The sequence below is a fragment of the Centrocercus urophasianus genome, unplaced genomic scaffold (genome assembly GCF_019232065.1).
Source record: "Centrocercus urophasianus isolate 14NV4802_14NV808 unplaced genomic scaffold, USGS_Curo_1.0 seq_14, whole genome shotgun sequence".
In the NCBI taxonomy this organism is placed as follows: domain Eukaryota; kingdom Metazoa; phylum Chordata; class Aves; order Galliformes; family Phasianidae; genus Centrocercus; species Centrocercus urophasianus.
Genome location: NW_024884586.1, coordinates 19150783 through 19170064, shown reverse-complemented (window position 1 = coordinate 19170064; position 19282 = coordinate 19150783). Strand labels below are relative to the sequence as shown.

The following is a 19282-nucleotide window of genomic DNA, read 5'->3' as shown; positions in this document are numbered from 1 at the left end:
GCTGAACATTCCCAGCTCCTTCAGCCTCTCCTCATATGGCCTGTGTTCCAGACCCCTCACCAGCTTTGTTGCCCTCCTTTTTAAGATGGGCAAGAAAATGGGATAATTTTGTGAATTAAAGAAGCAGCAATGAAGCTACAGTGCTGTAAGAAAAAAGATCGCTGTGAATGTTTTGTCCTCTCTGAAGGCCGTTTGGACCCACATACATTAAAGGTAGATGCTCATACATGCTTCTCAATATTCTTTTCAAGTAAGTGCTGTTAGAATCTGATCTGCAAAAAGTGTCATTACTTTTTTTTAAAAAAAAAAAAAAAAAAAAAAAAAAGCCAGAGAGGCTGTCCACAGACAACACCAACTAAAACTGATGCTCTTCTCTATATTTGCCCCAGTGTCTATTTAGAGTTTATGTCACTAACTTTTCCCTGGTAGTACTTTGACTGCATGCTTTTATAATAAGTAAGAGACTACACGTGAAGTTTTCAAGAATAGCTACTGAACTTTGCTTAGGGTGAAAGTTCAGATTAAACTAAGACACTCTCATCCACCTGCCATTAAGTTTAAAGAGTAGACAGCACTGCAGTCAGCTTCAAGAGTTGTAAAATTTATCAGGTTTCCATTTTATGTAAAGGGCAAGAAGATACGGTATATCTTCAGCAGTCCTTGATATATTCTCTTTTATCAGCGATACCAATTGAAGCAACATTCAGGAACAACCCAGACATCTTTTAGAATTACAGTATTAAATGGCAATGGATTACATGAACAATACACCAAAAAAACAAAAAATGTTACTGAGACTTGTGGCATATGAAGTCTATAGCAGATAATTGGCTAAAGTATGTTAACTGATTGAAGAGACCATTCTTCCAAACCTGTCCAAATCTACTGAATGTCAGATGCAGCAGGGTAATGGTCATATCATTTTGTTAAGTATGCTGTTCAGTGGTTGTTTCATCCTATCAAGAAGCACTTTGTTGCTGGCACGTACCTTATGCTATCTTTTCCCACTGATGTTCTTTCAGTCTCTAACAGTGCATTACACAGTGATGTGATTAGTTGAAGACTGAATGTTTTCACTGAAACAAGTAAAAAGATATTTTTCTTCTTAAAATCTTTTCATACTCCTCAGTTCACTTTCCTGTCTTTAACATCCATTGTGACTTACATTTGCAACAAACCTTTGAATTCCCCTTCTTCATTTCATTTTACCTTCAAGTTATCAATAAAACATATTATTTGCTCAATGAAACTTGTGTAAACTTCTCTAAAACTCATCCACGTGCCTTCTCTGTTATGATAAAATTTTCAGCAATCCCTTGGTTATTTCTTTATCATTTACGCAGTTTCTTCTATTTTAACCTTCTATTTTGGCTGTCCTTATCGTATGAGTAGTTTTTTTTTTGTTTTGTTTTGTTTTGTTACTGGAGTCGTGTTTCACTAGGGATTGCACTGCTGTGTCTTTAGGCTGCAAGTGATGAAGGTGACAAAGAAGTGTTGTGATAGTTGTAGGTGCTAAGTACCTGCTGAGCTTAGCTGGAGGCATCCCTTGGCATGGAGCGGGAGCTGTGCAGCTCCTCAGGCAAGGAACCCCAGGGCTTTGCAACGCTCCTGCAGGATTCATTTGCTGAGGCTCAGCGAAGGTTCTGTTTATTGCTTTTGTACCTAACTGGCGATGCTGTTGCACAATCCTCCTTACTGTCATGGAAATATTCAGGTTGCAGGAATGCTGATGAAAGAAAAAAATTGTGTTAATAAGTTCTTATCTATATAGTATTTCTTTCCAGCTTTTGTACATTGTTATACTCTAGAGTACTCCATTCATAAGTTGTCTGAGTTACCAACCATTATCTTATACTGTAATTTCAAAGAAATTACTTAAACGTTTACTTTGAATAGTCTCTCCTAGGATTTTAAATATATGTTGTGTCTGGAGATGGGCTCTTTCATTAAGCTCCATTAACAGAGAACGAATTTGCTTTGTAAAATGTATTTAGAAATAATTTCTACCTTGCAATTCATGTGCAGTATATATTTAGGCTGTTGGTGGATAAATAATTTTGGGAAAAAATGCATGGCAAAAAGATGTAGAGTGAACAAGAGGTAATAAAGAAAATAAAAAATTAATATCTGTATGCTGTAAATCTCAGTTTATTGGAATAATGTTCTGATTGTGTGTTTCTGCAACAATTAGCAAAAATCAGTTCAGCTCTTGTGGCTCAAATAAAAACAGAAGAAGGAACAGTAGAGATGTATGTGATGTAATTCAGCTGCCAAGTAGAACTCCGGGAAGAGTGAAAAACTTTTTACTGTATGTTCTTTGTTTCTAAAACAAATGTTTTTATTAATAAGTAATGATTCAGAGGCAGTGTTGGAAGAGAGCACCAGGGTTATTTTCTGGAAACCTGACAATCCCTTCCTGTTCCAGTCCACTTCTCCTATTTCATGTCTATAATGTTGTGTTTTCTACATTTTGCTACTGTTGAACAAAGAAAATGTTTAAAGAATAAATAACTTAAAACTACACTTTCAGTTTTTTCTTCACTAAATCTACATCACATAGACTACATTATGTGAATTTTTGGAAATAGATGAAATTTGCAAGATTTCATTCTAAGTTTTGATCTAAGTACTTAATAGTTAAGAACTTGTAAAAAAAAAAATGAAGTACTTTAAAGAAAACAAACTTTGTTTTAGTGAATGGAGTCTAAGAGTCTAAACTGAGTTATTACAGCTGTGTATATTCTTTATAATTTTAGTCATGTAGTAAAGATTAATATTTAAAATCAGAGATGTTGTATGGAAAGGAATAAGCATGTAGGCTCGTTCTTAATCTCCTATATACTCCTTAATTCTTTTCTTCATGTAATCTGAGTTGATAAGACTGGAAAGTAGTTAATTATTAATTTTTTTCTTGAATAACAGGAAAAACTGAAAAAGTCTTAGGTTTTTATGTCAAAATGTGCTAAAGGGAAATATTGTCTAATGGTTATTTTCTGGAGAGACTAAGCGAAGAGCCATTTGTTTTTTTTCTTGTCATTGTTTTCTATAACTAGGAATCTGCATGAGTTGGAAGAGCTGTGACACTAGTCATTTGAGGCTGCATGTCTGAATTAATGCTAGTTTACAGGAAAGAAGAGATTTGGTTTGTAGAGCTTTGTGCAGGCATTATTTTCTTCCAGACTATTAGGTTTCAAAAGTTTTTGAAGTCATGCATCATATAAGTGGTGTTATATCTACCAGTGTCATGCTATTTACAATATTTCTCTGCCATAACTTCCTTCAGAAGGAAAGAAGACCATTCTTTAAGATACAGTCTTAAAATATATATGTTGAATTTTTTAATAACTGCTGAACTTGATTCTTGCAAGTTTGATTGAATTAGTGTCAAAGAAAAAATGAAGGAAATAATCCAGCTGGTGTTGTGCATGATGGTATGCAGTGAAAAAGGCAGGCAGTGAGTTAATGTAAAAGTTGAAAAAAAAAAAGCACTGTGAATCAAGCTAAAGGGTGACACAAGTAGAGTGAATAGATTAATTTCATGCAGTGTGATATTATTTTGTAACATCTCTATGGAGTATTCTTGCAACGATGAAATTAAAGGAGAAATGTAGGAAAAATAAAACCCAAAAAACAACAAAACCACGCACACTAAACAGCAACAACAAAATCCCAAACACCTAAAGATGGGAATTTCATTGAGAGGAAAAGTCTTTGTGGTTTGGGTGATAAATAGAGTTTACAATCTATTAATATTCTGCCTGAAGGAAAAGGCTGATGAATTGTTGAGATATGAAAAGAATTTAATTCTTATAGTATGGTACTTTGTTATTCTAGGGGTATTTTTTTTTTTTTTTTTTTTTTTCCTTTTCAGTGATGCATGGAACATGGATATAATATCCTAGCAATCAGAACAATTTAATTTAGAAATTCGGATATGTGGTATAACTGTTCACTATTCTAATACAGCAGTTCCTTTGTTTCCCTTAGAATGGTTAAATGCTTTAGGGAAGAATAGGCTACAATTCTCTATTTCCTGCTAGGATTTGGTATTATATTTGAAAAAATCTATTCCTTAAAGGGTGAAATTGACTATTTTCCTGTCGTTTTATGTACTACTTCCTTTATGCCTTTCAAATGTCACTATTTTCAGCTCTATACTACACCCAGCCTTTCTGACCAGGATCCTAATAGTTGATGTTAGCAATTCTAGGGATAGGCATGTGCTCACTTGCCGCCTAAAATGCTGATTGACCAACTGATCGTTGTCTGTTGAGATGGATGCGAGCCATTTCTATTGAATTTTAATTGACTGCCTCTGTGTCACAGTACTAATTTAGGTTCTCTAATCACCAATTTTCATTAAACTTGCAGGAACTGAAAGTCTTTGAGAGCTGTCCTATTTGCTTGAAATTAAAAGCTATTATAGTGGAAAGACAGATGGCTTGATCTAGTAGAATTCCTTTCCTGGTGAAAGTAGAAGCAAACCAAAATGAAAACAGAATCTCTAGTCTTTTTAATTCTTTCTGAGCTGTGAACTTCTCTGATTTATGAAAAAATATTACCAAATGGTTTAAAAAGAAAACACTTTTTTAATATACATTAACTTGTCAGCCTTAATTTTGCAGTCTTGAAATAAGTCTACTACTGAATTAACTTTGTACGATAGTATTGTAGTAAGTACTATATGTGATACATACAAACAAGTAAAAAATTAGGATCTGAGTTCTCTCGTCTGCTAAGAACACAGGAATTCTGATAATGCAGTAAAAGCTGTTTTTCTTCTGGAGATGAGAAAAACATTATTTCGTCTGTTTGGAGAAATCCCCTGCTAGTGCATTAGCTTGCTAAATCAAGTCGCTGGTCTTCCTCTTACGGTAATTTCTCCTCCATCTCCTGGTATAAGAGAAATCACATACAGCAAAGTAAACATGCACATGGAAGGTGTGAGATGTACCCTGCGTGATTTTTTCACTGGAATAAGTTTAGGTTTGTGATAGACATACGGTAGGTTGTTACCACTTCCAGCCTCCAACTTGTCTGCTTATGAATCAATTTTGAAAAGTCTGCTGTTTTCAGCTAGTGCATATCAATGCTGGAGTACTCTAGATTGAAAATGCTCAGGAGCTTGTTTATGCACCAAGTGTTGCTGTGATGCTTTTTATACCACAGAAGTTGGTGCTAAATTTTGATTTGTTACTACATGCCTGTTAGAATCCACAATAACAAAATTAAATTGTACTGCTAGATGTTAACTCAGCTCGTTACTCAGCATCTGCTGGAACTGTGTAGCAGTATGGAAATCACAGTTTTTGTTTAGGTAAAATGGAGATCAAGCTGTATGTCCTACTGATAGTTGGTAGGAGATAATTTAATAAGGATTTTTCAGTGTGAGTACTCTGTTGTTAGTGGCTTAAATGGTTTTTATAGAGAGCTAGAAGTATGGCTTTGAAAAGCTATACATTAAAGTGATAACTAATCATGATGTATTACTTATTGTAAAGGCAATTGTGTTTCAGCTATCTGATCTTTGCTTACCCAGATGATTCCTGAATGTTTCATTTTCTTAAAACTGATGCTAATGCATGCTAAGCAGTAAATTAAATTCCGAAGCTTATATCCACAAAAAAAAATGAGGGTGACAGAAGGTACCATTTGATATAAAGAAAGGTAAATCCTAAAACTGTGTTCCCAGTAGATGAACAGAAGAAAGGATTCTTTACAAACGGAAATAGAGTGGCTGCTTCTCGACCTATCCTCCTATTCAGCTTTAGAGACGGTATTGAGAAGGTATTGTTCACTGCCTGAGCTGGTTTCTCAATGTAAAAGCCTAAAGGCACTGAAGAATTGCCAGTCATTGACTGGTAGAAAGATACTTGTAGTTTGTCAGATAAAATAGGAAGGAAGTCTTTATTGTTTTTATTTTTTTCATGTTTATTATATAGTTTCAGTGACTGTAGTATAAAAGTAACTTTTACTCCATGTAAAATTTTCAACAATGCCCAGAGCATTTCTAGAGTTACTGAACTGTGTTAAAGGAGTATGATTTGCTTTCTCTATTGACCCACCAAAGAACCAGTGGATGTGGACAGGTTTGTAAGCTAAGTGTCTCTCAAGAATGTGCAAACAATTCTGCTTAGAGACAATAGCTCCCTTTTCTAGTAACTCCTGATTTCCTTCATGTAGTTTTATCTAAAACATTTTTGAATGTTTCTGTGACAGAGCGATGTCCAGGGAAAACTGATGTTGCATGAAAAAGGAGACTTAAAAAAAAGAAAGCACTCTAACCCACTAAATTTCAAGAGGGGGAGGAAGAAGGGAGGGAACGAGCAGGGGAAAAAAATAAAAATTAAAAAAAAAAGAAAAAAAAAAAAGAGAGTTAATTATTTTGTTTGTCCTGGGAAGGAACATAATGTGGTCCATTTAATCAGGGATGTTAGTGGAATTCACAGATGCACTGAGACATGAAATTCACCATATCTTTACTGCAAATACATTCTGCAGCTACATGCTCCAAATATTCAATGATAAAAACACCACCAACCTCTGTTGTTGTTGCCGTTTTCCCCTTAACAAGGAAATTTTCCTTTGCTTTGGTGGCATGTTTCTTAGATATCAGATCTGCAAGACATGACTATAAAAGTGGATCTACAAGAGTATTATTTCTCGTTTTTTTCCCCAAGTTAATCTGACAAAAACTGAGTTACATGAGTAGTAGCAGAGAGGCCACTATATTTGAAAAATGTAGTGAATCATTCAGGAAGTTACTATTATTGCCTCTAATGCTTCTCTTTTTCTACATGAACTGTAAGGTGCATGTGGAGCTCTGAAACAGTTTGAGAGGTTTTGCAGATGCTTAGAAGTCTATAAATTCTCTTGTGAATTGAGCAAACATGCTTTGGGCTACCAGACCCATAATTCATGTAAATTACACAGAATAATTAATTTCTTGTTGAGTGGGATTGTAATACCACTTCTAAATAGTGGTCAACTGCTTTACTAAAATGTATTTAAATGTGTCTTAAGAACTGGGACACAGTTACAAATCCTTTTAAATCAGATCTATGGGTACACTTCAGGACAGTAGCTCTTCAGGTTGGGAAAGGATTTAGATATCCGTATGAAGTAAAGAATTCAGAATTTATTTCACGAACTAATATATAGAAAGAGTTATCATTCATTCTTTTCCCTGACCGGTGATCCTGAGCTAACAGAAAGCACTGGAACTCTCCCTCTTCCTAGGGCAAATAATTTCATAGGTATACTTAAGGATGACAGTGGGTTCAACATTCAAAAGTAATAGACTTAATGCACAATGAAATACTTCCATTAGATTTTTTTCCCCAGGATAGTGCTGAAATAGGTTAAACTGTTAATTTCTGCAAACTGAATGGAGTCATTTAGATCCTTATGCCTTTTCTTACTCTCCTTTTCCCCCTCTCCCCCCCCCCTTTTTAGTTTCCGTTTTTTTTTTTTTGTCTACTTGATAATCTAAGAATAAAAGCCTCACTCCATCCTTGTTTTCGTATTTTTCATTATTCTTAGAAGAATGATAGAATTAGGTTGGTAAAAGTGAATATAGTCCTTTCTTTTTAACATTCATGCCATAGGTTGAAATCAGTATTTGTATGGTTTAATCTTCTGAAATTTTACTTCTCTTGTTTACTGAATTTATGGTGTTCTAAAGTTGTACTCTCAGTGCCCTTCTGAAGATGTGCTGTTGATCAAACATTTTGGAAATGTATTCTGATTGACTTGGCAATGATCTGTATTGTTCTCATTTGGATAATTTCTGGTCCTCAGCACTATTGGGAAGGAGAAATATATATATTTTTTTAATAAAGGACTTTATTTTCTTCTGAAATTTGGCAATACTACAGAACACTTAGAACTACTCTGTTTATTACTGTGTGATGTTATGAAGTTTCCACAGCAGGTGTTGTGCTTTGTTTCTGGGTAATGTTCAGAGTGAATGTGATGACTGAAGACAGTAACTCAATTGTCTGCCCTCCTGAACAGAAAATGTGCTCTGAGCATTATTCAACCTTTATGAGAATGTGAGAAATCTAAAATGATCTAAATGTATTGTGTGAGGTCCTGGTCATATTAAAAATGTCCTAGAAAATACTTTCCACTTTAACACTAATTCATTTCTCATTGTATCTCTATAACAGACATTGGTTACATGAGCTGTTAAATTGCTTTAAACACCTTGCTGCAGGATTATGCAGGATTTCATTGATAGGTTTACTGACAATAATGGCAGCTCCTGATATACTTAAATGATAGTTCTCAGTATTACTGGTATTTTATTAATAGGGCAATGGTTTTGTATTGTGATCATCTTTGTGCGTGTGTGTATCAAGATTTTTAATGTATTGTGCAGAATTTTGTATGATCTTAGGAATTGTCATAGATCTCAAGTTTCTCACATTCAGTGTTGTAAGAGACAAAAAGAATTATTGATTAGGAAGTAAAGAGTACAAAGGAAAGCAAACTTTGCAGTTCCAGCAGTTCTCTTTAGTGTATACAGAATGATTGATCAAGAGGGGTAGAATGGATTGCATATCTGGCTTAGGCAAAGTAATAACACTACTTTGTAATTTTTAAATTGATAAATATACATTATTATCATTTATAGTTCTTTTTGTAACGTTTTAAATGAAGGAGGGAAGGCTGGCAAAATAGATTCTGTGGTTATAAAACAGCAGTTGACTTAGGTGTGTCCATGCAATACCTACAGTGTGAGGGAAGAAAAGCTGGTATTTGGAAAATAGGAAAGAAATAAGTATTTTTAATTAGTGTCAGAAACCCTTGTTGTTTATTGTTCGGCCTCAGCTTTCCATGCTATGGCTGGGACATGCACCTGTGGCTGTACTTTCTTTTGGAATTTCTCAAAATTTAGTGGTTTGCTGATTCAGCAAATGATTTGGGAAAATGTTGCATGTGCGTTTTGATAAGTACCTACTTGTGGCATGTATGTATGTGCCATATTGCATTTGAGCAAACTGGAACTAATTGTTATGTTTTTAGATCCTGTCAAAATTTCGAGACACAGACTTGTACTAGTTAATAACAGGAGATATTTCATTATTGGAGAAGAAAATGAAATATTTCTGTCATACAGATTTATTTTTTTGATGCATGAATTAAACAGGACGTGATGATTCTGGAGATCAAAAACTGACACAAATGTATGATTTAAGAAACTATGATGTGTTGCTTTCTGATGCCTATTTCCACTGATTTCCACTGATAACTGATAAATAGCAAAAATTGAAATAAATCAGTGATATTTGATATTTGTTGTGGCTCCACACCCACTTGATAGCTACATATTTAACTGTTCAGAGGGCTTCTTTCTGACGGAATCTTTTTTATTGTTATTCTTTAATAGCCTCGAGCTGTTGCTGGTTTTCGGGGAACAGTACGATATGCGTCAATCAATGCTCATAGAAACAGAGTGAGTATCTGAAACTGTATTATATCCATCTGATGTAGCTGAAAGCAGAAATGCACTTGCTATTGCTTTCGTTTTGTATCCTGGTATAGGTACATTTGTCTTGTAGAGCTACATCTAAATTTGGGGGAAAAGATGATGTAATTTACAGGAATTGAGAGTAAAAAAGGTTTCTGCAAAATAGTAGTGATATTAATGATTATCTTTGCTCAGTTGTACTGCAAATTTTATAGAACTGAGCTCTATAACATAACATACATAATCTCTAGCATGTTTTCTTACAATTAAACACCTCTTCTAGTGTAAAAGCTCTTCTAGTAAAGGTACTATGTAATATTAACACGCTTCAACTTTTATCTGTATCTTTTATGGAAATACAATTGTCTGTTCCTAATTATAATTAAATCGTCTATTTTAACAACTTATTTGCAGTGTTTTTTAATAAGATTTTTTATGTATAACGATGTAAATTTAACAGTGAAGAGTTTATCTTCTCTTTTGTCTTACATCTTTGTGTAAGATGCATTAAAGTAATTCTTTCTCATAGGAAATGGGTCGACATGATGATCTCTGGTCCCTGTTTTACATGTTGGTGGAGTTTGTGGTTGGGCAACTACCTTGGAGAAAAATAAAAGATAAGGTAAACCTGGAAGTGGAACCAAAGAGTATGAGTAAAATTAGTTGTGAATTGCAAGCAGATGCTGTGATAAAGATTCCACAAAGAATCACTGCTTTTTTATTTTGTACATTATTCTTTTGAGTGTTTTCTAGTATTCTTTTTCCTAATATCATGATATAAAGTACAACCAAGCCTTATGAACTGGGAAATTTTAGTGGGAAAGTGTACTGTTACTTCTAGTTTGAAAACATTTCAAAAACAAAAGTAAATGTATACACATCACTGAATTTATGCTCTTGTTCTCACTTGAATATTTTTTTTATTCACCTTTTGGACACTGAGCATTATTTATCTATTTTGATTATTTGTGAGGTGGGCATTTATTATGTGCTGATGAACAAAAATTAATCAATCAATATGCAGTACTCTTTTGGCACATATCTTAGGTGAGATATTCCAAGAAAAATGGTATTTAATTAGCCTATTAGTATTTCTACTTTCAATTTCTCCTGAATTTATATTGAAACTAGGTTACTCCTGTAGTTCATGTGTTAGTAGATGATAGTGTGCTGTGCTGTGTAGGTAGCTTCTTTTGGTTTTGATTTGCTCATCTTACACTAAGCAAGATCTTCTGTGATGTATTGCAGTGACCGAATAATCACCAGAAAGTGATTGGACTTGAGATGATACAAGATATTTTAATCTTTAAAGCAGGGTTTAATCTTTAGAAGGGTTGAAATTTCTAATGATATCAGGCAGCATTCAGGCACAGAAGCAAACAGCTTTTCATATTCAATTTGAAGTTAGTATGTTATTTTTGTGTATGTACTGATGGCAATCTCTTATCTTGCTATCTGATTAAGAACTGCCTTCCCCAGTACTGATCAGTGTAACGCAACTGTCTGTCTGGTTAGTATTGTTTTGAATGGCTATAAGGTGACAGTGTGGGTACGTAGCAGAGAACGAAGGTATGCTAACGTTTTTTGTATTATTTGCTCCTAGGAGCAAGTGGGATCCATTAAAGAGAGGTATGAGCACAGACTTATGTTGAAACACCTTCCTCAAGAATTCAACGTCTTTCTGGATCACATCTCTAATTTAGATTACTTTACAAAACCTGATTACCAGGTAAACATTTTTACTTTTTTGAATCTCTGGTTTTAAGTAGAATTTTATGCAGTTGCATCTTCAATTTCCTTTGATTTCTTTGATTTGGTCTTGAATGTGGCAGTCTCACTTCAGTGTCTGGCATAATTACAGAGAAGATTATTCTGGGAGTTACTGGAAAAACATCTGAAAGGCAATGCAATCATTGGTTACAGACTACATGAGTTCATGAGGGGGAAGTCCTGCTTAACCAACTTAATCTTTTATGACAAGGTTACCAACATCTATGAGAACATTACCAACGTAGTAGTAGGAAGCCAGTTGTGGATTTCATCTAAGCTTTCTGTTTCTCACAGTATCCTTCTGGACAAACTGTCCAGACAAGGGATAATGTGGTGGGTGAAGAATTGGCTGATCGGTCAAGTTCAAGTGATTGGAATAAATTGATTACATCAGGCTGTTGGTCAGGCACTAGTGGGCTGTGGAGAGGCTTCATTTTAGGACCTGTTCCCTTTAATGTTTTCATTGGTGACTTGGATATAGGACTTGAAGGTTTTGAAGGTCAACACTAAATTGAGAGGAGCTGTTGACTTCCTCAAGGACAGAGAGGCCCTGCAGAGACATCTTGATTAATTTAGAGGGCTGGGCAGTAACAAGCCATATTAAATTCAAGAAGAAGTTCTGGATTCTGCACTCCACCCTGGGTCAGGGCAACCCTGGCTGTACGTACAAACTTGTGGAAGAGAGACTGAAGAGCAGCTCCTTGGAAAGGGATCTGGGTGTTCTGGTTGATTGCAATTTGGACAGGAGTCAGCAGTGTGCCCTGGCAACCAAAAGGGCCAACCGTACCCTGAGGTGCATCAGGCCCAGCTCTGTTCTGTTCTGCACTGGTGTGGCCTCACTTTGAGCACTGTGTGCAGTTTTGCGTGCCACAATGTAAGAAGAGCATGAAACTATTAGAGAGCATCCGAAGGAGGGTTACAGAGATGGTGAGAGTTGAGAAGGTAAGACATAAGAGGAATGGCTGATGTCCCTTGTTTAGTGCAGCCCAGAGCTGGGGGGTTAGGTTTCTAAAAGTGATCGTCAGTTGCTGTGCAGTCAGTGATCTCTTAGGTTCAGATGTTGTGCTCATATTCTAGGCTCCAGTGAGTGCTCTTTAAGTTAAATTGATGAGATTGTTTTATAGTAATAAGCACTCAGGCAATTTTCAGAAATCTTGAGCTCAGCACCCTTGATACTTACATCTGGATCATGACATGAATCCATGCTTTTTTTTTTTTCCCCCCCCACACTGAAGTATTGCCTATGGAGATCACTAGAAAACTAAATAGTCATTTTTCTTTGTTGAAGAGAATATTGCTTGCTGAAATAGGCAGCTTCAGATTGGTGATAAAGTGGTGTATTTTTAGTCACTCACTGTTGACCCATATTTTAACAAAAAATTAAACTCAAAAATATGACTGTTTTATGCTAGCATGTTGGAAACGGCATTTGGTTTTGCGTTATAGCAGAAATTATAGAAAAGATTTAAAGGAGAATGCTGTCTAAAATAATTTGAGAGAAAGTGATGAAGGTACAGGAAAAATCGAATAAAGGAGAGTGTGAATGGGACAGAATGAATTGTGGCTTTGTGCAGTTCAGTAGGGTTTTGGATTGACAGAGATAGATAGCATTTTTGAGAGCTCTTAAGAGTAAAGATAAAATGAATGCATTTTGTGCAAGAAAAATAATCCAAACTTCCCATCCACTTTAACTTAGAAAAAGTAGGTATTTTTAAAAGAGGCAGAGAAATTTCCAGCAACCTTGATAAGAAGAAAGAATGAAAACCTGAGATTTAGCTTTTAGGAAAAAAGTATAATTTGTCAAAATGTTTTGAAGCAAGAGATGATGTGATACAGACGCAGCCTTCCCACCAGTTACTGGAATGAGACAAAAGTTTTCCAAAGCAAGAGGAAAGAAGATGTAATTTCTTTCTCTCCCATGGACACAAATTGGCCTGGATTAATTTTCATAGCATAAAATTAGAGAGGAAAGCTTCCTCATGTGGCTTTTCTGTGGTATGAATGTCAGCACTGGATAATATAAATGATGCATGGTATTAAATAAAAGAAGTATATAAATTAGTGAATTGGTATTCTTCCTATGCACTCCTGATTAATTCCCTAGCATTTAATGATTAATGATTGCTGAATATATTCTTTCATCCTTCTCTCTTGGAAAGCTGTGGCTCCTATTCTGCAGCAACTTGGTCATGCCTATGTGTACATTTCTACCTTTTTTGCCTCTCTTTTCAGCTAGAAACATGGGGAAGATTTGGTTGTCTTTTCTTGCTTATTTGTTTTTAATGTAAAACAGAAGTTTGCATATCTTACATTTGAAACATTGCAAAAATGATAAATCTATATTCCTGGAAAATTGTCACTCAGAATCATGAAGGAGTATGCTGAATTATTATTGGATAGTATTTTTGAATTGTTTGATCTCTGTGACAAAAATGAAGCTAATGAACTTTTTCCTTCATTTTTAGCTTCTCATGTCTGTGTTTGATAACAGCATGAAAACCTTTGGGGTTATTGAAAGTGATCCTTTTGACTGGGAGAAGAGTGGAACTGATGGCTCTCTGACAACGACAACAACTTCAACCACACCTCAGTTACACACTCGTCTTACTCCAGCTGCAATTGGGTATGTATGCACACTGTGTATGTATGATCACTGCAATTAATTCTGATGGAATGGAAACAATTACTGAATCTGAGAAGAGACAAAAGTTGTATCAATAGCTTTTTTAGTAAGAAGCAGACATTGTCTTATCTTCATGCTAAGATAAGTGTTAAATAAAGTTATTCTAGCTAAATAAACACAAGCACACTTAAAAAAAACACAAAAAACTACAACATTTGAATACAGAGTAACTATTGACTGGGCTATGGTTAAAATGATAATAGCTTGAGAGCGAGTTTTTTAATTTCATGCGCGTGGATTATGTGATTTGTAAGATATTTTCAAACTTTACTGTTATCTTCATTATTCTTTGAACAGTCAAATTTGTCAAAACTGTTTTCGGACTATCAGTCCAATTAATTAAAACAGATACTGGAAGAAAGAAGTAAAAAGATTAGAATATAGTAAATGGTACCTATTAACATTTGTCTTCCATCAGGACTAGTCATTGAAGTCAGGTACTGTACTTTCCAAGGTGATAATCCTGGTTTACCATATTTTACATGCTACTGTTTGTTCAGTATATTTCTGTACAGTATAGAAAGTAAGACATTACTGTTCTGTCAGAACATCCCGGTTTATTTATCAATTGATGGTCCTTGTTGATTTCAGGAGTGCAACCGATGTGAAGGACTTCATAGTCCATTTCTATTCCAGGAAGTACCAAGAGGAGAATGTTATTCCAGTTACTTTGAATTGTTATATGCAGATACTAAGCAATTGTTGAATTCCATTTGGAAAACAAACAAACAAACGAACAAAACAAACAAACAAACAAAAAAAAAAACAGAAAAAACCAAACATTTTTCAACTGAACAGCATTTATAGAGGATTTTCATCCAGTGATGGAAGAAAATAGTATTTATCCAGTGGTCTGTAGATATGATCTCTAACAATTTTTATTCAGAAATTACTTTGAAAATGTTCAAGCAGCAGCTTTTAAGTGTTTTTCACATAATTAAGTTTTTTGACTTTTCCAATATTTTTTCTACTTTTGTAGAATTGCCAATGCCACTCCTATTCCAGGAGATTTGCTGCGAGAGAACACAGATGAAGTATTTCCTGATGAACAGCTCAGTGATGGAGAGAATGGTATTCCAGTTGGTGTCTCACCAGAGAAGCTGCCTGGGTCTCCTGGGCATCAGCGTTCTCAGGAAAAAGACGTTTGGGAAGAAATGGATATAAACAGAAACAAAATAAAACTAGGGATTTGTAAGGTATTTACGAATTTGTATTGTGAAGATTTACAAACAACTTCCTGTCCTCATGGTACACAGTAGAATATCATTAATAATACAGTCATGCTAGTATGCATTACTTAGACTGATCTAAGTAAACAAGGTTTCATGGTAGAGTTTACACTTTTTATTAGACTAATCTGTGTAGTAGAAAAAGTAGACAAGCTTTTGGGCTTTTCTGGTCTTTACGATTAATAATTTGCTGACAATTTTAAACTTGAGTCTCTTTCAAGCTTAATCTGAGAATTTAGTTTGCTATGAGAGTGACATAGTTTGTAATGTCATTGGTATCATATCTTCGTGATCGTCATATTCACGTTCTTCAGACATCATTTCAATTCTTGCTCAGTGTGTGAAGCCAAAGCAGATTTTCTGTATTTTGCGTGAGTAGAGTTTAAATACAGAAAATACAAAAATGTTTTAGTATTATTTATTGTCTTTCAAGTGACAAATTAACATTAAGCATGATTGGTAGTACCCTTTTAGTTCATGTGGTGTTTTTGCTTTGGTAAGATATGGTACCTTTCTACTGATGCAGAGAGATTAATGGGTTAATCTTTTGGAGACAAAGTTTCTTAAGTTTGACCTGTAGTCTCTCAGGAGTGGTTCCTATTTCCCTTGTTCACTTTCACAGCATTTCATATTTTCAGATACAATCACTACACTTCATATTCAGAAAATGTAGCTCTTTTTCTTGATATAAAAATGTTTTAAACAGCTCAATAGGCATGTGTTACTGAAATGTTCCTTAGACAGGGAGATGTCCAGTTTTCAGGCTGTTGCGGCTTGTTTCTAGAAAAAAATGTGTTGTGGTAGGCCATAAGACATGGTGCCTTTTTTCACTGTTGCTGAATTTATTGGTTTTTTTGTTTGTTTTTTATTATTCTTTATTTTTACCAAAGAGGGAGCAAGCCAATTGCTCTGATTTAAACAAAAGCAATTTTTGTTAGTGGCACCTGTTGAAATTAAGGATAATCATGATTCCCAAGCTTCAGGTTGTGTCCAGCTAGTATACCAGATGAAATGCAGTTGAGCTAAGATGAAGTTCTAGGTTGAGGATCATAAGGACAGCTTGGAAACTAACTTTTCTGTAATAAGAGCTGTTGGCTCTGAAGTAGTCTGAGGATGCTTCTAAATGATTGGTTTCAAACTACTTTTGAGGAAAATTTTAGAGATGGGTATGAAAAATCGATATAGATTTAAGTATATTACTGTTTTCTGTTTTGTTTGTTTTTTTGTTTAGTCTCTCGTTTTTTGACCTGCCCAGAGCTATTGCATTACTACTGACCTTTTTTGCTGTTGTGGGTACATGCTGAAGAGCATGTCTAAACTATCTCAAATGTGGTGTGAGCTTAAGGAATGTTCCAAATACAAATTGGCTTATCAATGGATAAAATCCTGGATCGTATTCACTATACAATTCTGTGTCTTCCTTTATTTTACCATTCCTAGTGTGTTATGTTTTTACTTTTACTTTTTGCGTAGGCTGCCACAGAAGAGGAAAACAGCCAGGGACCTGTGAATGGAATGCTGAATGCACCAAGTCTAGGTTCTCCAGTTCGTGTCCGCTCAGAGACCACCCAGCTGGACAGAGATGTCCCGCTGGTTCGAAAGCTGCGTTCAATTCACAGCTTTGAACTTGAGAAGCGTCTGACATTGGAGTCAAAGCCAGACACTGATAAGTTTCTTGAAAACTGGTAAATAAATTATTTCTATTTTATTTTTATGCTTAGATTTTTACAGAATATGTTGTTAAGACAGTATAATCTCTCTGCTGTTACTCTGTAGATTTACAGCACCTTGCGAAAATCCTGAATGTATTTGCTGAGTTGTGCTTATGCAAGCTACAGCAAACAATATTAAATATGTTCATAACATTGCTCAACTTACTGATGTTGCAGCTTTACCTAGTCTTTATTTAAAAAACAACAAAGGAATAGAAAAAGAAGGAGAAGACTAATGCTAGTATAGAGCTAAGGTCATTTTTATAAAAAATCTTTTGTTACAGGGTGATGCTTATTAACTTTTCTTCACTGGATTGGTCTTGACATTTGACAGTCATTACAACTCATCCAAAATAAGAATGATGACGTCAAGTGCTCAGTAGAGCTTATGTGGGACTGGTTGCTAGGAGATGAGAAGGACAGCTTACAAGAAGCTGAGTGTTTTGTGGTTGTTTTTTTTTTTTTTTTAAGAAAGTCAAGTTAAAAGTCTACTTGCGTGTAGCAGATTTGATTATACTAAAAAATGTTGAACCAACATAAAAAGAAACAAAAACAACAAAACAACACAAAGTTGTTAGAAAACAAAGGTCTTAAAATGGAATTTGAAGACAGAGAAAGGAAAGCTATATCAGAGCTGATTAAATCAAATTTGCTCTTACATAGAAAAAATAAAGGAAAGTAAAGAAAGATGCATTGTAATCTGTCTGAGAGGCCGTAGCTAAGGTGGGACACAGGAGAAGATGAATGAGATGTTGACAGTGGCAAAATCCTTCTAATGCACCATTGAGGATTAGTAATTTGAATTTGTTTGAAACAAATTAAGCAAAGCACAAATTGGGAGCCAATCCAAAAAACAGAAACACTGATTTTGAAAGCATCTTCTAACTGCTGTTGGTGAATTCTGCTTTTACTGTTCCACTTGGGTTCTTTGTAGCATAGCTTAAATGCAGATGGAAACCAGAACACTGAGCTGTGAATTGCTCATGATTCTCTCTGCCATTCTCTCAGGGTAATTGCCTTGATATGTGTGCAAACAGAAGACCACCCAACCATTTTTACTTGCCATTAGAGTTATTTTTTGAAGAAGTGGATAATAAACATCACAGTGAAATAATTGTTTTCTATATTTGCTTCTCTTTTCTTTGGCTTAATTTATGGAATTGCTTCAAGTTTTAGCTCTTTCACTATAGGTTTTTCTAAAACGTGGCAACAATTTTTTAGGTAAATCTGGTTTTCATAAATTGAAAAACTATCAAATGTAGCTTACATCATTAGTAACTAATTCAAATATTTCTTTTCTTAAGTTTGGAGAAGAGGCAGAAAGACTTGAATGCTGCAGCAGAGACTGCAGTTGCTGCTGTTCCTCCTCTTCCTCAGAAATCACTCATTCCTGCTCCTGTGGCTGCCCGCATGGACCATGTTTGGCACTATGATGAAGAATATCTTCCAGATGCTTCAAAACCTGTGTCAGCTGGTTCTCCAGAACAAATTGATGGTGTTGTTGGCAATGGATTTGTAGCTGTCAACTTAAGCTCCTGCAGGCAGGAGATTGATTCTAAGGAATGGGTGATAATAGATAAGGAACGGGACTTGCAGGATTTCAGGACAAATGAAGTTTTAGGGCACAAAACGACTGGAAGTCCCTCAGATGAAGAGCCAGAGGTACTACAAGTTCTAGAGGAGTCCCCTCCAGAAGAGCAGCCCAGACAAGAAGGCTGGGCAGGAAACAGTGTCCATGCCAAGAATCAAACCTCAGGGGTGGAATTTCTTGTTGCCATGGAAAGTCATCCTGCTTCTTCTGAACAGCTTACAGACAAATTGGAACTTCTGACAGGAGCTGCTGGACAGCTTCTTGCAGCCACCCCTACAAGTCCTATGGAAGCTCAAGCAGAAGGAGCACTCACTCCGGTAAGAAAAACACTCGCTGTTTTATTAAATCTCTCTTTGCTCAGAATTATGTGAGGAGATAAGTGAAAAGGCAGTAAGTCAATTGCAGTAGTGTAGCAGAAATTCATAGTTTATTAAAAATGGGACTTGATTCTTGAGGGGTAATCTTCCATGCTTTGTTATGAGTATTTACTTTCTCCCATGGACTTGGATAATCGCTCTGCAAGTATGATCCACAGAATTTGCCTCAGTTAAAACATATTAACATTCTATTTATGCAGAGGTTTCTAATCAAGGAGAGTAACACATATAAGCTGGTATTAATTATATTTGTCATACATAAACATAAAATCGCAATGGATGTGTGAAATACTGTGCTACAATCTTTGTTGCAAAGGTAAGTTGGAAATGGTACCTGAAATCTCTAGAACAACACCTGTTCTAGGAGTGAGCCAAGTTACGTAAAAGACTATACTTTCCTCCAGGACCTGTACTTATGTACATCTGTGTGGAGGCAGCATGACAT

General features: G+C 35.3%; 1 protein-coding gene across 2 annotated transcripts in view; it reads left to right on the top strand.

Annotated features, from left to right (window-relative positions):
* Positions 1 to 19282, top strand: part of TTBK2 (tau tubulin kinase 2) — a 63004-nt gene that overhangs the window by 16878 nt on the left and 26844 nt on the right. For both annotated transcript variants that reach the window (XM_042814573.1, XM_042814572.1), the window contains exons 6-12: positions 9395 to 9460; positions 10005 to 10097; positions 11079 to 11204; positions 13711 to 13868; positions 14908 to 15124; positions 16631 to 16842; positions 18174 to 18777. In XM_042814573.1, the coding sequence (XP_042670507.1) occupies positions 9395 to 9460; positions 10005 to 10097; positions 11079 to 11204; positions 13711 to 13868; positions 14908 to 15124; positions 16631 to 16842; positions 18174 to 18777 (1476 nt within the window). The remainder of the gene's footprint in view (positions 1 to 9394; positions 9461 to 10004; positions 10098 to 11078; positions 11205 to 13710; positions 13869 to 14907; positions 15125 to 16630; positions 16843 to 18173; positions 18778 to 19282) is intronic.